The sequence below is a fragment of the Dicentrarchus labrax genome, unplaced genomic scaffold (assembly GCF_905237075.1).
Source record: "Dicentrarchus labrax unplaced genomic scaffold, dlabrax2021, whole genome shotgun sequence".
NCBI lineage: Eukaryota > Metazoa > Chordata > Actinopteri > Moronidae > Dicentrarchus > Dicentrarchus labrax.
The window spans coordinates 23,145,916-23,162,991 of record NW_026136719.1 but is presented as its reverse complement, the minus strand read 5'-3'; the positions used below and the strand labels follow the sequence as shown (position 1 = coordinate 23,162,991).

At 40.3% G+C, this 17,076-nt stretch overlaps 1 protein-coding gene across 2 annotated transcripts in view; it reads right to left on the bottom strand.

The window, feature by feature from the left end:
• tln2a (talin 2a) overlaps positions 1–17,076 on the bottom strand; it is a 93,649-nt gene that overhangs the window by 35,200 nt on the left and 41,373 nt on the right. For both annotated transcript variants that reach the window (XM_051379408.1, XM_051379409.1), the window contains exons 3-16: positions 12,769–12,940; positions 12,064–12,161; positions 11,098–11,227; positions 10,734–10,886; positions 9,569–9,711; positions 9,309–9,436; positions 8,921–8,984; positions 8,709–8,813; positions 5,111–5,266; positions 4,061–4,162; positions 3,293–3,369; positions 906–1,086; positions 608–721; positions 314–422 (exon numbers count right to left, since the gene is read on the bottom strand). In XM_051379408.1, coding sequence (XP_051235368.1) covers positions 314–422; positions 608–721; positions 906–1,086; positions 3,293–3,369; positions 4,061–4,162; positions 5,111–5,266; positions 8,709–8,813; positions 8,921–8,984; positions 9,309–9,436; positions 9,569–9,711; positions 10,734–10,886; positions 11,098–11,227; positions 12,064–12,161; positions 12,769–12,904 — 1,696 coding nt within the window. In that variant the 5' untranslated portion in view covers positions 12,905–12,940. The remainder of the gene's footprint in view (positions 1–313; positions 423–607; positions 722–905; positions 1,087–3,292; positions 3,370–4,060; positions 4,163–5,110; positions 5,267–8,708; positions 8,814–8,920; positions 8,985–9,308; positions 9,437–9,568; positions 9,712–10,733; positions 10,887–11,097; positions 11,228–12,063; positions 12,162–12,768; positions 12,941–17,076) is intronic.

Sequence of the window (17,076 nt, the reverse complement as noted above, 5' to 3'; positions counted from 1 at the left end):
CACAGCGGGACATGAGGGAACTATTAGACTTTATACTGACTTTAAAGTCACTAATTGGCCTGATAATTTTAACTCTGCAGAAAATGGCACCTCTAAAATATACTTGTAAAACTGTGGGCACATGTCTTCACACTCTCACTGGTTTCATTAAGGATTCATAAAAGGCTTATAATAAATCCCACAAAGGCTATGCCACAACGCAATGTAGCCTTGCTCCATGATCGAGACACTGATGTTAATTATTTCATTGCCAGTGAATTGCATTAAATCCAAGCCAGAACACATCCTGCTAAGTCATGCCAGTGCCACTGACCAGCTGTGAGGTTGACAACAGAGGCTGTTCCTGCAGTGATGGCGTCGACCTGGGAGTGGATCTCGTGTTTTGACTCGTCCATCTTGTTCTGGATCCACACCTTGGATGCCTAGATACACAGAGGTAGACCACACCAATATACATTTCTTTGCAGGCAGAAAATGCAGCTAAAAAGCAGCATCAATTTGGATTTTGTTTTATGGCTGCTGCACATTATGTATTTACATGCATAGAGTTGGAGTATGTGAGGGTTTTATGTTAACTGTAGACACATGTATGTGTGCTGTACAGTACCATGTCCTGTCCCAGTGGTGGCAGGTTGTCGACCTCCCCTAGGTCAATCTGGGCCTTCTGCACAGCTTGCATACTGGTGTTGATGGTTCCCATCAGAGCCTGCTGGGCTGAACTCTACATGTGCAGGAAGATAAACAGGTCAATTTCTCACAGGATGCACCCTACAGTGATTTTTCAAGAAACCTTGCAGATTGAAGATCATTGTCCCCCTGTGAAGCTTACTGTTAAGCATGTGTTTACAGGACTTCATCAGTGAATAAAATATACATTACACTGAGAGCCATTTTGCTGTTCTTACCAGTGGTGGCATGTGTCCACGGTGCATCTGACCCATTGTGATCTGCTGTTGTGCAGATGGCATGGTGCCCATGCTGAGCGACTCGGTGCCAATGGAGCCGGAGCGGATCACCCCAGGCAGCGCCACTGAGCCATGCTCCACCCGGCCCACACGATTAAACTGTTGCTGAAGGATGGTGGACCTGCAGGTACACAAATAGGCAGTCAATGCAGAATCTATAAACGTTAAAGGGTTGATCGCTTGTCTTTAAAACCCCATGGTCTTCAAATGACGTCCTGTCTTCAGTTAAAGTAGAATGGTACACAGCATGAAAAGAATTCTGAAGTTTTCCTTTAGAGTTTCAATATGGCAAGTTACATTTATTTACAATACTTTAGATTCAAATCACTGTCAAGTTTTCAACTCAAGCAGAGAAAATCTCAGTTAATGTGTGCTTGGTTGATAAAGCCTGAGAGTCACAGGGATCTATTTAACTGATCCAACTGCAGTGACTAGTGCAGGGAATGAGGGTTTTCCAAGCACGCCTGCCAATTTTGTTCATATACGCACAGTGGCCTTTATCACCAAATTGATTAATCATTATCCTCCCAGCCACTCAAATTACTTGCTCACAGATTTGAAAAAATCTGTGCCAAACAAGATGGAGCATGATGAAAATGCCTCACTAAATGTAGAGAAGAGACCAGAACCAAGAAGGAACATAAAATGGTTGTCTGGCTGCAAATAAAACATCCTACAAAATATGCAGCCAAAGACAGATTTTAAAGATATTTGTGAATATATTTACATCATCATGTTATGTTTTCTGTCCATAGTGTTTCCTGGTATTATTTTGCAACACATTATTCAATAGAATAATCATCAGAGGGAGAGAGCTAGTGGGAATGAGAATGGCATGAACTTTTACAATATTCATTATTATTCTGTATCGGCTACTCAGTGCTAAGAGTGACTCATAAATTGACACTGCCCTGAAAAACAGAACTTCCTGGCCCTTGGTCCCTTTTAATATTTATTCCCATCTATACATCACAGACCTCACTTGTCACCAAAATAATAACTTCCTTTGCACTGCCACATTTGAATGACAGGCCCACCTTTGCGCCATGCATGCTATGCTAGGCACAAAAATACTTAGAATAATAATATACAGAGACCAGAAGCACATTTAAAAAGCTAAGGAAAGTGCCAAGTAGTTGTTTTACTCTTTTCCTCCAGTCTTTGCAGTCACATACATGTATTGTATCTCTCATAGAGATGTAAAAAAAGGAAAATTAGACCAATTATTCTAACAATAAAGAGCGTACATGTACAAACATGATGTACAGATGCATCCATAAATACACCATCAGCTGAAAGCAGAAGCCAAATAACAGTCCAAAATACAGCTGTAGTGTAGTTATATATCAGAGACAAGCTGAAACTCTAGTAAAACGCATGAAAACAAGAACACAAAGGAGGAAAAAAAACTCAACCAACTGAAGACAAAAAGAGGGCATGTTTCTGTTTCATGGCTTTGTGTGCGAGTGTGTTTATGGGAGAGATTTAACACCAGGCAGCGTGGTTGCGTACATTTGTGACAGTGGGCCACTAACACACAACAGACTGACACTGCAGAGTCCCACTGTGTACTTCGGGAAGACAAAGCTTTGTTTTGTTTTTCCTCAGCGAAGGCCTTCCAGAGTTTGGCTTGCTGTGTGTTTGCAGTATTAAAGAGTTTTGCCTTCGGCCCCGCACACAAGCCCAGATAAAACAAAAGGGGGGAAAAAATAAATGTATAATTGCAGCAAATACTCTCCCAGTTGACAGCAGGATAACAATATCAATTGAGGCTAGACAGGAAAAAGGGCTTCGGTTACACACAGAGTCCACTGTGTATAAATGAGGCAATACACATCTAATCAGGAAATGTTCAGATAGGGCCTTTGCTTGTCCAGTGCAGCAGAATTTCCTCACATAATGATTATCTCTCAGGATAAAGTCTGGCTAAGGAGGTTTTCATCTGGTGAAATTAGGTCCTGGAAGATGGATGTGTGAGCTGTGTTTGAGGGCGGTGTGAGAAGGAAATTGAAAAAGTCTCATATTGTGTTTTGCCAGAATATATGCAATAACTTCAAACCCTCACCACTGCACAGTTTATACTGGACTATAACACAACAAAGCACTACAGGGATGACATGAAAACTACTGTAAGGATGTATCTATAGAGCTACAAGGTTGTTGCGCAGTAGCTTTATTTCCTTTTCTTGCCTTTGCAAAGCTTTCTCTATGTCAGTATAGTGTACTGTTAAATACAGCGTGGGTTAAAGCTGCAATTGGAAATCTCATAGAAAAGATTATGTTTCCAAAAAGTTCCAACAACTTATTTTAAGTTATAATTTACATACTTTTTCGGGGATACGGATTCCTCAAGCATGGTGGACTCCTCATCACCTTCTAGTCCAAAGCGGTCCTTGCTTTGCTTCTGCAGGAGAGAGAAAAAATACATCAAATATTACCTTCAAAGAGGAGCCAGCAGTGTTTTCTTTTTAGAGAAGATACCCTGAGGCTATCTCTGGTGGATGTCAGATTTAGTGTTCCATAAAAAAACATGGGCCCAAATTCATAAAGCAACCTTTGGTCTCAGATTGACACATATTTAATTCTACTTTTAGGCTTTGAGTACACCTGATGAAGGCAATTTAAACTGAAATGTCCTATGAAATAAACGAGAGCAAAACAGTGTGTGCGAGTTTTTCCACGTTTATTGAAGTCATGTTGCCTTGACATACCTGTCAAACCTTAATTTGTGCAGAGATACAGTATCTTTCAGGCATTTTGAGGGCATTAGGTGAAGAAATTGCATATTTGTGTCTTTCATACTGAGGAAAGAGAGAATGGAGACCCAAGTATGATGCCTGCAGGGAATAACTGTTAATAACACTTATTCCACTCATTAATTTTAAGCGAATTGAGCTCATTGATTGCTAAACAACATGAGTTCTACAGTGTGCCACATGAGCCCAGCTGTCCTGCGCTCGTTTTATTTATATAACTGCAGCTGTACGATACAGTAGCCTGAGTACATCAAGCATCAACAGATCTGAGACTTTATCTGCCACAGAAGGATATTGATTCATATGATTCATCTGCGTCTCCAGAGATAAATGTCTCACCTTTTTGAGGATAATGTCGATGTAACCAGCAATGAGCTGAGAGATCTGTTCCCCTTCAGTGGTCTGCACTGAGTAGTAGCTCTCCTGGTACTCCCCAAAGTCCTACACACACACACACACACACACACACACACACACACACACACACACACACACACACACACACACACACACACACACACACACACACACACACACACACACACACACACACACACACACACACACACACACACACACACACACACACACACACACACACACACACACACACACACACACACACCATCTTAAACATGTATTTTATACTGGACTTTAAGGAATGTAACAACTGCAGTGCTTGTACTCTACACAGGCTGAGGATTTACTGTGAGGATTAATGTGAATACATGCAGACAGCTAGATTCAGATGAATACTATACACTGTGTTGGGTAAAATCAAACCGCTGCAACATAGAGTCAGATTAACCCAAGAAGAAATCTGCGCCAAGTAAAAAAGTGACATATATATGGGCCCACCATCCAATTTACAACAGAGAAACATATATGACTCCTTCAACGTGTGAACGACAAATCAACCTTGAATCCATTTTAAATCCCAGTGTCACAAAAACTCACAGCTTAAACCACAAAGCACTCTGCTGAATTAAGGGAGAGTGTGTTAATTTAATAGCGACAGTGCTTCTACCAGATCAAGATTAAATCCATGTTGTTCATTGACTCTGGGTGCTGACACAAAGCAGGGATATTGACAGGGAAGACAAAAGAGCCTGTGCAGTAAGAGGGAATGAAAAGGACAGGCAGACTGAGCACTACAGTGATTGTTTTATGGCCACTGCAGGGAACAGCTGGGTTCACTGAGCCTTCCTATTTACTACTAGAGATGTAATGCTCAGTGTGAAAAAAATAAATAAAAGATAAAAAAGGACAAAGCCAGAAGTGCCATAACCTTGCGATTTCTTGTGAAAAGATATATTCAGAACCGTTGCTTCTGTGACAAATCCTCATGTCCTTCAGAAGTTGTAGGTGTGTAGTATATGTGTCTCTTACCAGGGTGAAGCTCTTGGGTGATGCTGCCCACCTCTTCACAGTGGTAAGTGGCCACTCCTGAACCACATCTTTGGTCCTCTCGTCCACTCTCATCACAGACTCTTTGGTGATTCCCAGGAGCCGTGGCACCAACTTGTTCTTACTCTTCATCTTTTCCTGTAAATAACAGAAACTTTATTATATACTATACAAACTGGAAAAAAACACTGCCATTTAGCCAAAAACATTACACCAAACAAATACTGAATCAAACTGGAGAACAGATTAACAGCACTTTGTAACGTCCTGTAGTCCTTCCCTAACCCAAGCATTATATATTTTTTAAATATATTACAATAAGATCATTTTGCAACCATTGTTGGACAAAAAATACCACACATACCACATTATGACTGCCAACACTGAACAGGTGTCAACCTACAATTTTAAGCTTTGGATAGAAATCTGACTGACAATTTGTTTGACATTTGACAATCTTAATCTCAGTATTGGACTATGAGGTTTTTATCTGCACTTTTTATATCACAGCACTGTGAGTTTTGTAATGGGTTAGTTTGACAAAGCATTGTGTAGTGCCTTTTTCCTGCCAGTTGGAAGAGATCTGCACTCTTTGCTGTTTGTTTCTGAAGCCCCTTTAAAAAAAACAGTTTTTTATCGCTTATCATATCTGCATTTCAGGAAATCAAAACTGCTTCACAACATCTGAAGGCTGGAGTATCCTCAAACAACTTTGCAGAAAAGGCAATTCAACATTTTACTCTGTTTAAATGAAGTAAAAATTATTTATTCTTCCTAATTTAAATATATTGAATCAAACTGTACACCCGCTATTGATTAAACCTGCAATGGTTACATTTGTAGATATTTTAGGTTTAAAACATATACTTTTCTTTTCATGATTTTTGGCTCTTTTGATGTCTGTTTTTTTATAGATTTATGTTGCACTGTAAGTTTTGCCACACACACACACGCTACTAATAGTATTAGCGACGCCTCAGAGAGTGGTCTTTGGGCCTCTATGAGTACTGCTACTGATCATAACACTGCCTGCAGAAGTAGTAGGACCATCATTAACCACCATAGTACTATTACTACTACTATCACATACTAGTAGTACATAGTTTGACTGCTGGAGACCACGCAGTGCGCCCATTACACCCACTTCAATTGAAGTTTCATGTGTTTTAATGTCACTTTGGCTTTTCTCGCCTGTATTTGTAATTGCAACATGTAGCGTCCCTGCTTTCCATTGTCTTATGTATACAGGAAACTTCACTGTCATTGGACCACATCGTATAGATAAAAGGTAGAATAAATACATGAAAGCAGATGATCAACCAGACACCAACCTCATGATGCAAAAAAAACATTTTACATGAAGTCAATTTTATTCCTTTCAGCGAACAATTCTGCCCACATTCAGATTCTTTCATTTTCTTTCATTTTCATATCCCGCTGCCTACTGAGGGTATTACTTGAATAAAAAGCCATTTAGAGAAAAGCACAGATTAACAGTTCATGCAACAAAATTTAAATTCATAGGCCTAGCTGTTTGAAACTCTAATTTTGCTGTCACATCGATCTGCCAAGATGGGTATTCATCTGTCTAACCAGTGAAAAAAAACATAAAACTCTTCCCAGTTAGTAATTAAAGCGTTATGTCTTAATCATGTCTTTATCTTCCTGTCAAAAACTCTCAACCTCCTCCTGTATTCACTAAGCCTCTAATGGCATACTCCAGTTGCTGTCTGAGCCCACGGAACTTATTTTCCTGCCAAAGCGTTTCTCCTCAGGATCTGCAGTCGGAGAGCAGATAGACGGACCGTGATGGACTGTGACGTGAGGGCAAAGAGGTGAGTTGTGTAAAAAGTCCTGGATGGCCTGTAAACTCTCTGGGGCCTCCAAGGGATTATGGGTTAGGGACTATAGGCTGCATTTTTCCGAGGTTATTTTTAAGATGTTTCTGCTCCACTGGATTACACTCGAGGATGATGGAAATGACAAAGGTGAGAAGATAAGATCAAGTCAAACTGATCAAGGGGAACACAGATCCAAGGCCAGGAGGTGGGATATGGTCTCAGATGTGTGTGTTTTACGCTGAAAAGGAATAAAGTGAAAGGTAGAGTGTGGACTGTGGAATATGTAAGCTACTGCAAATAAAGATTTGACGAAGAGAGCTCCGATCTAATAGAGAGTTGTTTTTTTAATATCTGATCTATGCCCTTATCCTCCAGTGCTCAAAGCTACTGATGAAAAGCCAGGAACTGTCTGGTAGAGAGCAGCACAAGGGACTTTTTTTCCCCAAGCAAACACCAGAAATGATCTCATTTTCTATGAGAGCTCAGCGATGAAGTTTGAAAAGGTGAAAACTGGAACGCAATTATTGATGCAGACACTGAAGTTTCCCATGACTTCATGCAGGCTGTCCACTAGGCAACAAATGATGTTAAGGGAAAAAAGTTATCTGTCACTCTTGTCATAGCAGTTACCCTAGTGCTACAATTGGAAATTAGCCAATTGCTCCTTTCAGCAGGTATCTGCTAGACTTATTTGGGAGAGTTAAGTGTTCCAGGTTTTGCCTGTGCGATGTTTCCCTCATTCACTCCACTTCCTCCCCCACTCGCTCTGAAATAATCTTTAGTGCCACACTCGGCTGCACAGACACATTTGGTTTCCTTCCAGGAACACGCTGAACTCCCAGCAGACGAGGTGCTGCCGGTGTGTATTTGTATGTGCGTGTAGTGAGTAAATGAAACAGAGACAGAGATGTAAGAGATGTATGGGTGGAAATGAAATAGCTTTGTAATTTCTATCAAAATAGCTTCATAAAAGGTTGAGTTTTTCAACACAGTTTAGAGTAAAAGGGGTTGAAAATGTTTTATTTTCCAATAAAGAAAATTATCTACTTCCAATTCATTTAATAATGTCAAAGACTATGTAAAAGCATAATCTATATAACAAAAGAAAATGTATTTTAGCTAATAAACAAGCAGTCGCTGATACTTTGCATTTTTGTGCAAGAATTACCAAATTAGGCTTTGGGAGAGCAGCTTTATTATCCAGCACAGGTACAAGAACATTCCCACTAGATTCCACATTTTTTTCCCTTTCTTTTGAGTCTTGTTTTAAGGTTTTACCTTTTAAGACTGAGCTGAATAAAAATACTATTATATCTAAAAAGGATTAAGACTTTTTTTATGCATTGATATCATACAATGTTTTGCAATGGCTATTTTTTTATCTTGAGTGATTTTTGCTCAACCTCATTGGTTTTTTCAACTTGTGTGTTTTTAAACATTAGTAGTAGCATTTTTCCATCTTGGTTTGGGTGACATGAGAAGCTCCGAAGGTTCAGGTGGACAAAAAATGTGCCCACCTGCTGGGTTCTGCCTTCAACCTCTTTATCCAAATTTCACACTCAGGAGATATAAGTCTCTGATAACGTTTCAAGCCATTTAAAAAAATCTGCATCTGCCCTTTAAAATAGTCTAATTTTAAAAAAGAAGAAAATAATGGGCTAGATTTGTCACCTTTTGAGGGTAAAAATCTTTTAATTGAATAAAAACGGTGCAGTGTTTCTGTACGTTTTACCACTTACCTTGACCAGGAAAAAGGAGACGCCATATGTCCGCAGAGACCGTGCCAGTTTGACATATTTCACTTTTGCTTCAATCTCTGTCATCTCTCCACAGTTTTTGTGATCCTGTGGGTTGGAATAATTATGTATTCAGCATCCAAACAGTTGGTACACAATTGTCAAATGAGCTGAATGTAAAACAATCAATATGTTGTTTCGGTTTGTGACCGCACCTGGAATATTTTCTTCTCAGCTCCTCTCTGCTTTATGTATTCTTTGGGTAGAAACTCCTTCAGGCTAGAAAGAAATAAAACATAGAAGAAGCTGAGATTCATACAAAAAGCCCAACCTAAGTTTTTTCTGCTAGCTACAGCCTTAAAACTCAAAATAATGATTATGATGAATTTGTAAACTCCTGGTGCGGTTTTATGACGTAAATACAACTTTTTCATGAAAAGGTTAAATTCTTTTACTTTTAGTCAAATTGATGAAAATCAAATGCATTCTACACGTAATGTTTGGGAAACAATCTGTTTTCATTTTATTTAAAATGATTCCATATGGATCATCACCCTTCATTGTTGTACCACTGAGTAATCTTCTTGTGGGACAGAAACTTACTCTAAGAATCCTGGTTTGTGTTTATGTTCTATGTAAGGTCCAAACTGGATCTGGGCCTGGATGCCTCCGAACTCGCAGGCCTTGTCAAAAGATACGGGGTGAGAACCGTTTAGGATGTCATCTCGAGCCTGAAAGTCATAAGGACAACCTTTCATTAATTGGGATGTGCTGTCAACTCCAGTAAACATATCTGATTTAGCTAGAGGCACAAAAACTGCACCAGAGTGCAGACTGTGACACTTCAGAGTGACGGGTCAGACCTGTACGTAAAGCAGATTGAGCTGGACGGGGTCTCGGGAGTCCACGTTCTGGTCGGAGTAGAAGAACTTGCGCCTGAGCAGAAGAGTCTCGTTCTCGTCCACCCCCTGCTCTCTGAACGTTCTGCTATGGTCCAGCCAGTTCACTGACAACACAAGGTACAGCCACAAGGGTCAGATTATAAAAAGAAACCCTTCTACAAAAAGGCTGACAAATCTAAATAGGAGTATCAATTAATTATTTTATACAATAATCCAATCTGTGTGGTTAAGAAAAGGATTTAAAAGCAATGAGAGATTAAAAAAAAAAAGAAATCCTTGGAGGTTTGGGTGTTACTGATGATAGTTTTAAGAATTACCTTAGCCAGATTACATGACTACCAACTCCAAGCCATTCCTGTTAATCTAAAGGGTGGCTTCCCTCTCACCACAAATTCCAGATTCCAGAAGATATCACAGGTAGCTGTTAAATGGACATCAAGTGGCCATTTTTCTGTTTAAAGAACATCACACTGAAGATTTTCATTTAAATAAATCTCTGTTAAACCACTGTCTATCTGTTAAAACACTATATCGCCGAATGAGGTAACACAATAGTGATTAAGCCTATGGCCCACTGATGGAAACCCTGGCATTATTGCAAGCAGCATTATTGCAAGCAGCATTATTGCAAGCACCTCCCAGTGTTACACACTGGGAGGTGGTGACATTCCTGGAAAAAAGGCTGTATTAAGTTACTGCTAATACAAACCGAACGCATTTCCTACTGCTGCAGCTTTACATTTAAAGCATTTAACTGGCAAAACATGAGTTGCCTTTTATTATGAAGTAGTTACAGTAAATGCAATGTGTTTGTCAGTGAGATTAGCAGTGACCGCTACCTTTCAAAATAAATATAAATAAATAAATGCAACCAGATGTTCTTATGTTGAAGTTATTTCTGACAGAGTAGCTGTTCAAGGAGCGTTTTGTTTGCCGTTACCACCATGGACCTAACAGGTATTGCCAAATCAACCAGGAATTAGATTGTAAGCATCGCAACTGCAAGAGGGACAAATTAATGACCTATCAGGGCATGACAACGGGTGTTTAGCATGAACAGCTTTTGTGAAGCAGATTACCACCCTCCACTACCCCATCAGGTCAAATATAATTGTACTGAACTCACAGTCATCGTCTGTGTGTAGTTTGGCTTTCAGCTTCTCCATTTTTCTCTCGTCTCGCAGCAACGTCCTGTCTTTCTTCAACGTGCCCATCCCATCCTCCTTCTTCTCCTCCACCGTCTCCTGGATCAGAGAGTATTCCTCGTAGTTTGTGATGCCTGGAATGAAGAAGGGGAAAAAATTAGGATCTGCGATATCCCACCTGGGTCAGACAGTAAATTATAATGAACATGTTTTTTAAATACGAAATAAAGGACAAGTGACAGTTTAAAAAATGTGAAACCTGTACAGCAAACCTAGAAAAACAAACAAACAAAAAAAAAAACTTACTTAAGCATGGAAAAAGGGCTAGTAAAAGAAACCATGTACCTATTCTACTGCATATAGTCACAAGCAGCTCTCCCACTGTTTTGGAGTCATCCACCATGATGGTTTTAACGGCCCCATCCAACATTTTGATTTTCTGGGGCCTCTGCTTCTTCTTGTATTCAAGGATATCCTAGTCAAAGACAAAAAGGTAGAGAAAAGAGAACAGAGAAAAAAAAGAGTCAAAGAGAGGAGAGAGGAATGCGAGAATTAAATGCAAGAGAGAAAGAGACGGAGAGAGGCCGCTGAGAAAATGATCAAATGCATCCAGGTTGCGTGGAGCGAGGGAAGAATATAGGCCAGAAAACCTTATTTAACGGCTGCCTATCACAGCCCACTGCTCCCCTCCAATCACAACAATGAGGAGAGATTTGGTTCAGAATAATTGGTCACAGTCATGCCTTCTACCTGGGTTGCCTTTGGTGGATTTAAAGAGGAGAAACCATTTAGAGCTGCAAAACCAAACCCACAGATGTACTGAGAGGGAGCACTACATGACAAACCAGAGTCGCTCGGGCCTTTGGCAGCAGGGATCAGAGCCTGGCAAAGGATCTACAGCTGGCTCCAGCACTTCTTTAAAGTCACTTTTTAAAAGCTTCCTTTGATGTTCCTGATATCCTGTTTTATCCTGTGCTTTTATTTTCTCTTTCTGCTTCACTGTTTTTGTACTCCTGTAACCATACATTTAGAGTGACCAGTAGTTCTTAAATCTGCTTGCCTTTAACTCCAACAAGTATCTTGAAACAAATCAAACTATTCATATTTTCTCAATCATAAAGTCACTGATCTATTTAATTAAATAGCATCATATTGTCAGTAGTTTGCCATTAGACGTCTGTGTGCTGTTGATTTCCGGGTCATTCATACATCTCTCTCATAGTTTTTTCGAGTGTGTGCGTGTTTGTGTGTGTGTGTGTGTGTGTGTGTGTGTGTGTGTGTGTGCTGAGTTAAACAGGTTGATATATTTACCCCATTGCGGAGCATGTAGTAGTCCAGTGTCCTTCCAGACTCCAGCCAGATGCCTTTCCTGGGGTCTTCATCTGACAGAAACAGACCATAGTCCGAAGCTGGAGAAGTGAAGAGAGACATCATTACTTTAGAGACAGGGATGGAAGTTATTCTCCTATAGTCCTTGTGCCAGGATCAGAGTAAGAGCCTGACCCTGACAGATGCGGGGCATCAGGAACAGAACTGGGTATAGAATTGCTCATTTTATCCCGTTCACCTAGTTACATCTGTGAACAGGGTGACGCAAACCGGAATGATGATGTTAGTGCTGTCAGGTAGAAACAATCAAGCAGGACCCTGCCACCTCCTTCAGATCACCTATATGCAGAACGCAGGTCTTTATAGCTGGCAAGCTGAGATTGATTGGCGTCCAATGTGTAGTTTAACATGTGTCTAAGCCAAGTCACATTAAGAATTTGTGACTCTACAAAAATGTCATGTACAATATTACATAGAAAAGAAAGAAAAGGAAACTTGAGGTGTTTTTTGCTGTTCCTAAATATGTATTATAATGTTTTGTTTCAATTATTGAACCCCATGTATTTACACTTGTTTGTGAGCAAACTGAATTCACCAATTAGATGTATTCCTTTTCATCCCGGTTTCTTGTACACTTTACACCCTGCCCAGTGTCCTTCCTGTGAAATTTCTTTTGATCATCCTCACCCTGTCCGGTCTGAGCCTCAGGTACCCTCTCTCTGATTATCCTACAGGCATCATAAACGGCCGCGGAGGGCTCGAACTGCATCGTCTTCACAACATTGCACTGGCGAATGCAGATTTTCAGCGACAACACCACCATCTTGGCAGGCGGTGTGGGCGGGGGCTGCAGCTACACCTGTGCAAAACAAGGACAGAGAGGAGAGAGGGGAAGGACACAGCAGATAGAGGTTGAGTCCAGGAGGTCCAAAACTTGAGCACAGTGATGAAACTCACCGACTGTGATGAATGAGCCAGATGTTGGAGGAGAAAAATGACTTTTCTGTTGCTACAGAGGGGCCGCATCCACTTTACACTCAGTCTGAAACACATTTCTCTTGCAAATGGGATTTTCGAAGACACTAAAAGTTACTTTAATCCACTGCGGCATCAGTGCTATGCTTGATAAAACAGGTAACATCTTTTTTTTTATTCCCCCCTCAAAGCCTTTTTTCACTTCACGCATCTGTGCTTTCTTATAGTTAGGCCGTGCCACACACACACACACACACACACACACACACACACACGAACACACACACACACACACACACAAACACACACAAACACACACACACACGAACACACACGAACACACACACACACACGAACACACACACACACACACACACACACACACACACACACACACACACACACACACACACACACACACACACACACACACACACACACACACACTCTTTCCCTTGAACTTTCATAAATAATGACATTTTATGAAAGAAAGAAGGTACTAATTTGTGCACAGCAAAACCATTGTTATGCTTCATAAAACAAAAAGTGCCGACAACAAATATATCACTTTTTGAAAACAGCCCATCTGGTCCCTGCTGGGGACAAAGAAGAGACTCAACATTCTGGGCAAGAGACTTTTAAAAGGGTAAAATAAAGCAACAAAGCTATCCACAACAAGTGGAACTGGAGAGGAAACTCCCAATGATCTTTTTTTCATATTAGATGTGTGAGACAAACCACTTCTTAAACATCGCACTTCTGAAATCACTTCTGATACCAGTGACCAAAACATGGACAACAGGTCTGAGCACACATTATCATCTTCACAGGTGCAGAGGCAGCAAAGCAATTTCCAGCTTGTTATCTCAAGATAAAATCAGTATGGATCCAACACATATCGTCTTACCACATATAAAGTGAACCACAAAAGAATAACCCCTCGAACCTGCAGCTGCCCTCGGATTACGGAGCTTTACAGCGAGTTCCAGCTCATTGTTCAGCTGTGAGCCCAAAACTTGACTGTTTTGGTTCACATTCACAATTCTCATAGCGTCGCTTTGGGCCACAGCAGGCGGCTGTTTTCAGTGACAAAGCTCTAAAACCCACTGCACACTTATATGCTCCAGCCAGCAGACACAGTTAGCAACTAGCTGGTGAACATAGTGGAGCATTTAGCAACAGGGCCAGGTATTTCACTCAGGAGCAAAAAGAGAGCTAATAGAGAGGGAATATTGGATTTATATTTGTCAGGTGGCCAGAAACAAAACTCCAAATGAATGCTAATGCTGCTCCACAACTGCTGGATGTGTAAATAAGCCCTCCATATCAACCAAATGACTGAGGATATGTCACTGTTGTGTTCACAGCTTTTTCCTGTTGCCCCCAAGTGGCAAAAAAAAAAAAAAAATCAGTTATTTCAGGTTTAAATATGAATAAAAATACCCAGAAATATGAAGCTTCTTGTTTTTCAGATTCAGCACTGGTGAGTTTTACAGAGTAGGAGGAAGAAGGAGAAGAGAGCTTTGACCTCCCAAACAGAGCACTGCCTGTCTGGGACCAACGGGTCCACAGGGCTCCTCTGTGTCAGGGGGTCAGAGGTGAGACGTCAGTCTGGGCCATGGCTGAAGTAGGCGGGTGGCCCCTCACCTGCTCTGCTAGCCTCTGACCCTGACTCATACGTTCAGAATCTGGTTCCTATGTGAGATGTGTTCGCATGCAGGTGTGAAGGTGTCTGGCTCACAATGTTGACACTCGTCTACAGTATCTTGAAGCCAACTGTGGTTAGAATACAAGTGGATATTATTGAAGGATGTACGATAATTTGCCAAAATAGTTAAGCATTTATCTCTACTGTGAAAAACATTTATTTAAATATTAACACACCAAGCAACATCTAGGCAGCCTGTCAAATACGCATCTGAAGCAAATTTTTATTTTCTAAAAATAAATAATTTCTAAACATTTCTTTTTTGGGCTCAATAACTGCTCCATTGGTGCACTACCTTTTATTGCAGCCTGTGAATTTGTCTCAGTTATTGCTTTGGGCTCCAACTCAATCAGTCGAGCACTTACAGAAAACTCCTGTTGATAGTGGTTGGACCAATGCCAAACTCTATCTTACCATCACTCACACTGTCAGAGCCTGACTGAGCTTTAAGGACAAGCTCCATCCTGAAACAGATATGAAAAATTATTCTAGTGATTCCATAGTGTTCAACCTAACCTGTCAGAATGAAAAGGTCCCTTGAGGGAAGTATCATGACAGACAAAACTCTCAGTGATGCCCTTAAGAGAGCAGTTTCATTGAATGAAAGGCGACCTTGTGGAAACACTGACCGGGCTGAGGGAGATTTACAAGTATGGGAACACATTTTTGAAATAGTATAAATCCTGTATCATTGTATGAATCCACAAAGCATCGCCATCTGGTTATGGGTGTTTTTCCCTCCTTTTCTGTTTTGATTAGATCATAGACTGGAGCCTCGGTGGTCTGGTTTATACCTTTGGGTCATATTTGTTCGCCTCCACAAACAAACTGCAAAAACCACAGAAATAATGTGATATTCCTCTTTTAGACTGTAATCTCTGCAGCATCAGCCTCTACAATGGTCAGACACACAATGGTCAGACACACAGCAGGAAGAAGTGAAGAGATAAGAGAAAGCAATGAGGAAGGAGCATGATAAACTAATAACATGATGAAATGGTTATCAGTGGAACCACCAGCAGGCTCAGCAGGACTACAGACCATGAACTATAGAGAGAAAGCTATTTATGGCCGTATAACTACAAACAGAAATCACTTTTGGATTTTAACTGTATGCCACATTATGGTCAACATCTTTAATTTGACTTTGAATCTTTGCTTGCAATCCACTGCACCCTGAGGCACATTTTCATTTTACTGTAACACCATTTGTAATAAGAAACCAGCAGGTCTACAATGCTCAGGTTTAATGGATATTTGACTTGGGTTTTTTTTGATGCAACTGTGTCCTTTCACCATATCTAAGCTATGTTAAGTGCTTACTGAATAACAATTGATTTGAAGCATGTTAAAAGAATTAACAATGAAGTGGTACAGCTGACAATGCAAAGTGGATGCTTAAGCAGCATTAATTCATAATTTGTCCTATTTCACGTAAGTGTGTTGCTGCGACATATATTTATGTATTACAATGAAATACAATAATTGTGTTCCACGGTGTAATAGTGTAAGTCAGTCTGTAGTAATATAATATTTTAAATGCTTTAAGGCTTATAGAAATAACAATTAAGCAAATGTACATCTGCATCAATGTTGAAATATATATAAAAACTATTAGCTCAGGTAACCAATTTGACCATGAACCTCACCTAAGGGCCCTACAGGCCATTGTTAAAGGTTAGTCTCAACTATGCAGCTGAATAAAATTGTGTCCGATGTTGCGACTCCTGATAGTCCACCACTCTCTGCCTAACTGCAACCGGGTATTGGGGGCCCAAGTAAAGCCATTAATTTAAAATCAGCTTACACAATCCTTTTCAATCCTAGCAGTAATATGAAAATTGGTTAGGTCACATGGCTTATTTATCCTACCTTAAACCTGATAACCTGATATGACAGACCTGGGAATTATAATTTATTTCAACTACAACGCATTGATAAAGGGCTCAGTTGTTTCATAAACAAATAGTTTCTTCAACTTATTTAACATGACACTTTACATCTAATTAAATACAAATAACATGAAACAAAACTAATTATGAGCTTGATTGTGAGTATGACACTCCATAAAGCCAATTTTAAAAACTGAAGGTCGATCTCTCCTTCATCCTGCATCAAGACAAAGCTCCAAGCCTCCATCCAGGCTGGATTACCACCAAAGCATCCTATTATATATTTTCCCTTCCCTGCGATGAAAAAGGATTTGCTAAGATCAAATGTGATCGTAAAGCCCCCAAAACACTTGAGTACAACCAACTCATTAGGCTGATACCAAATCCAGTGTGGGAATAAGGCTCCAGTGTGCATACAGC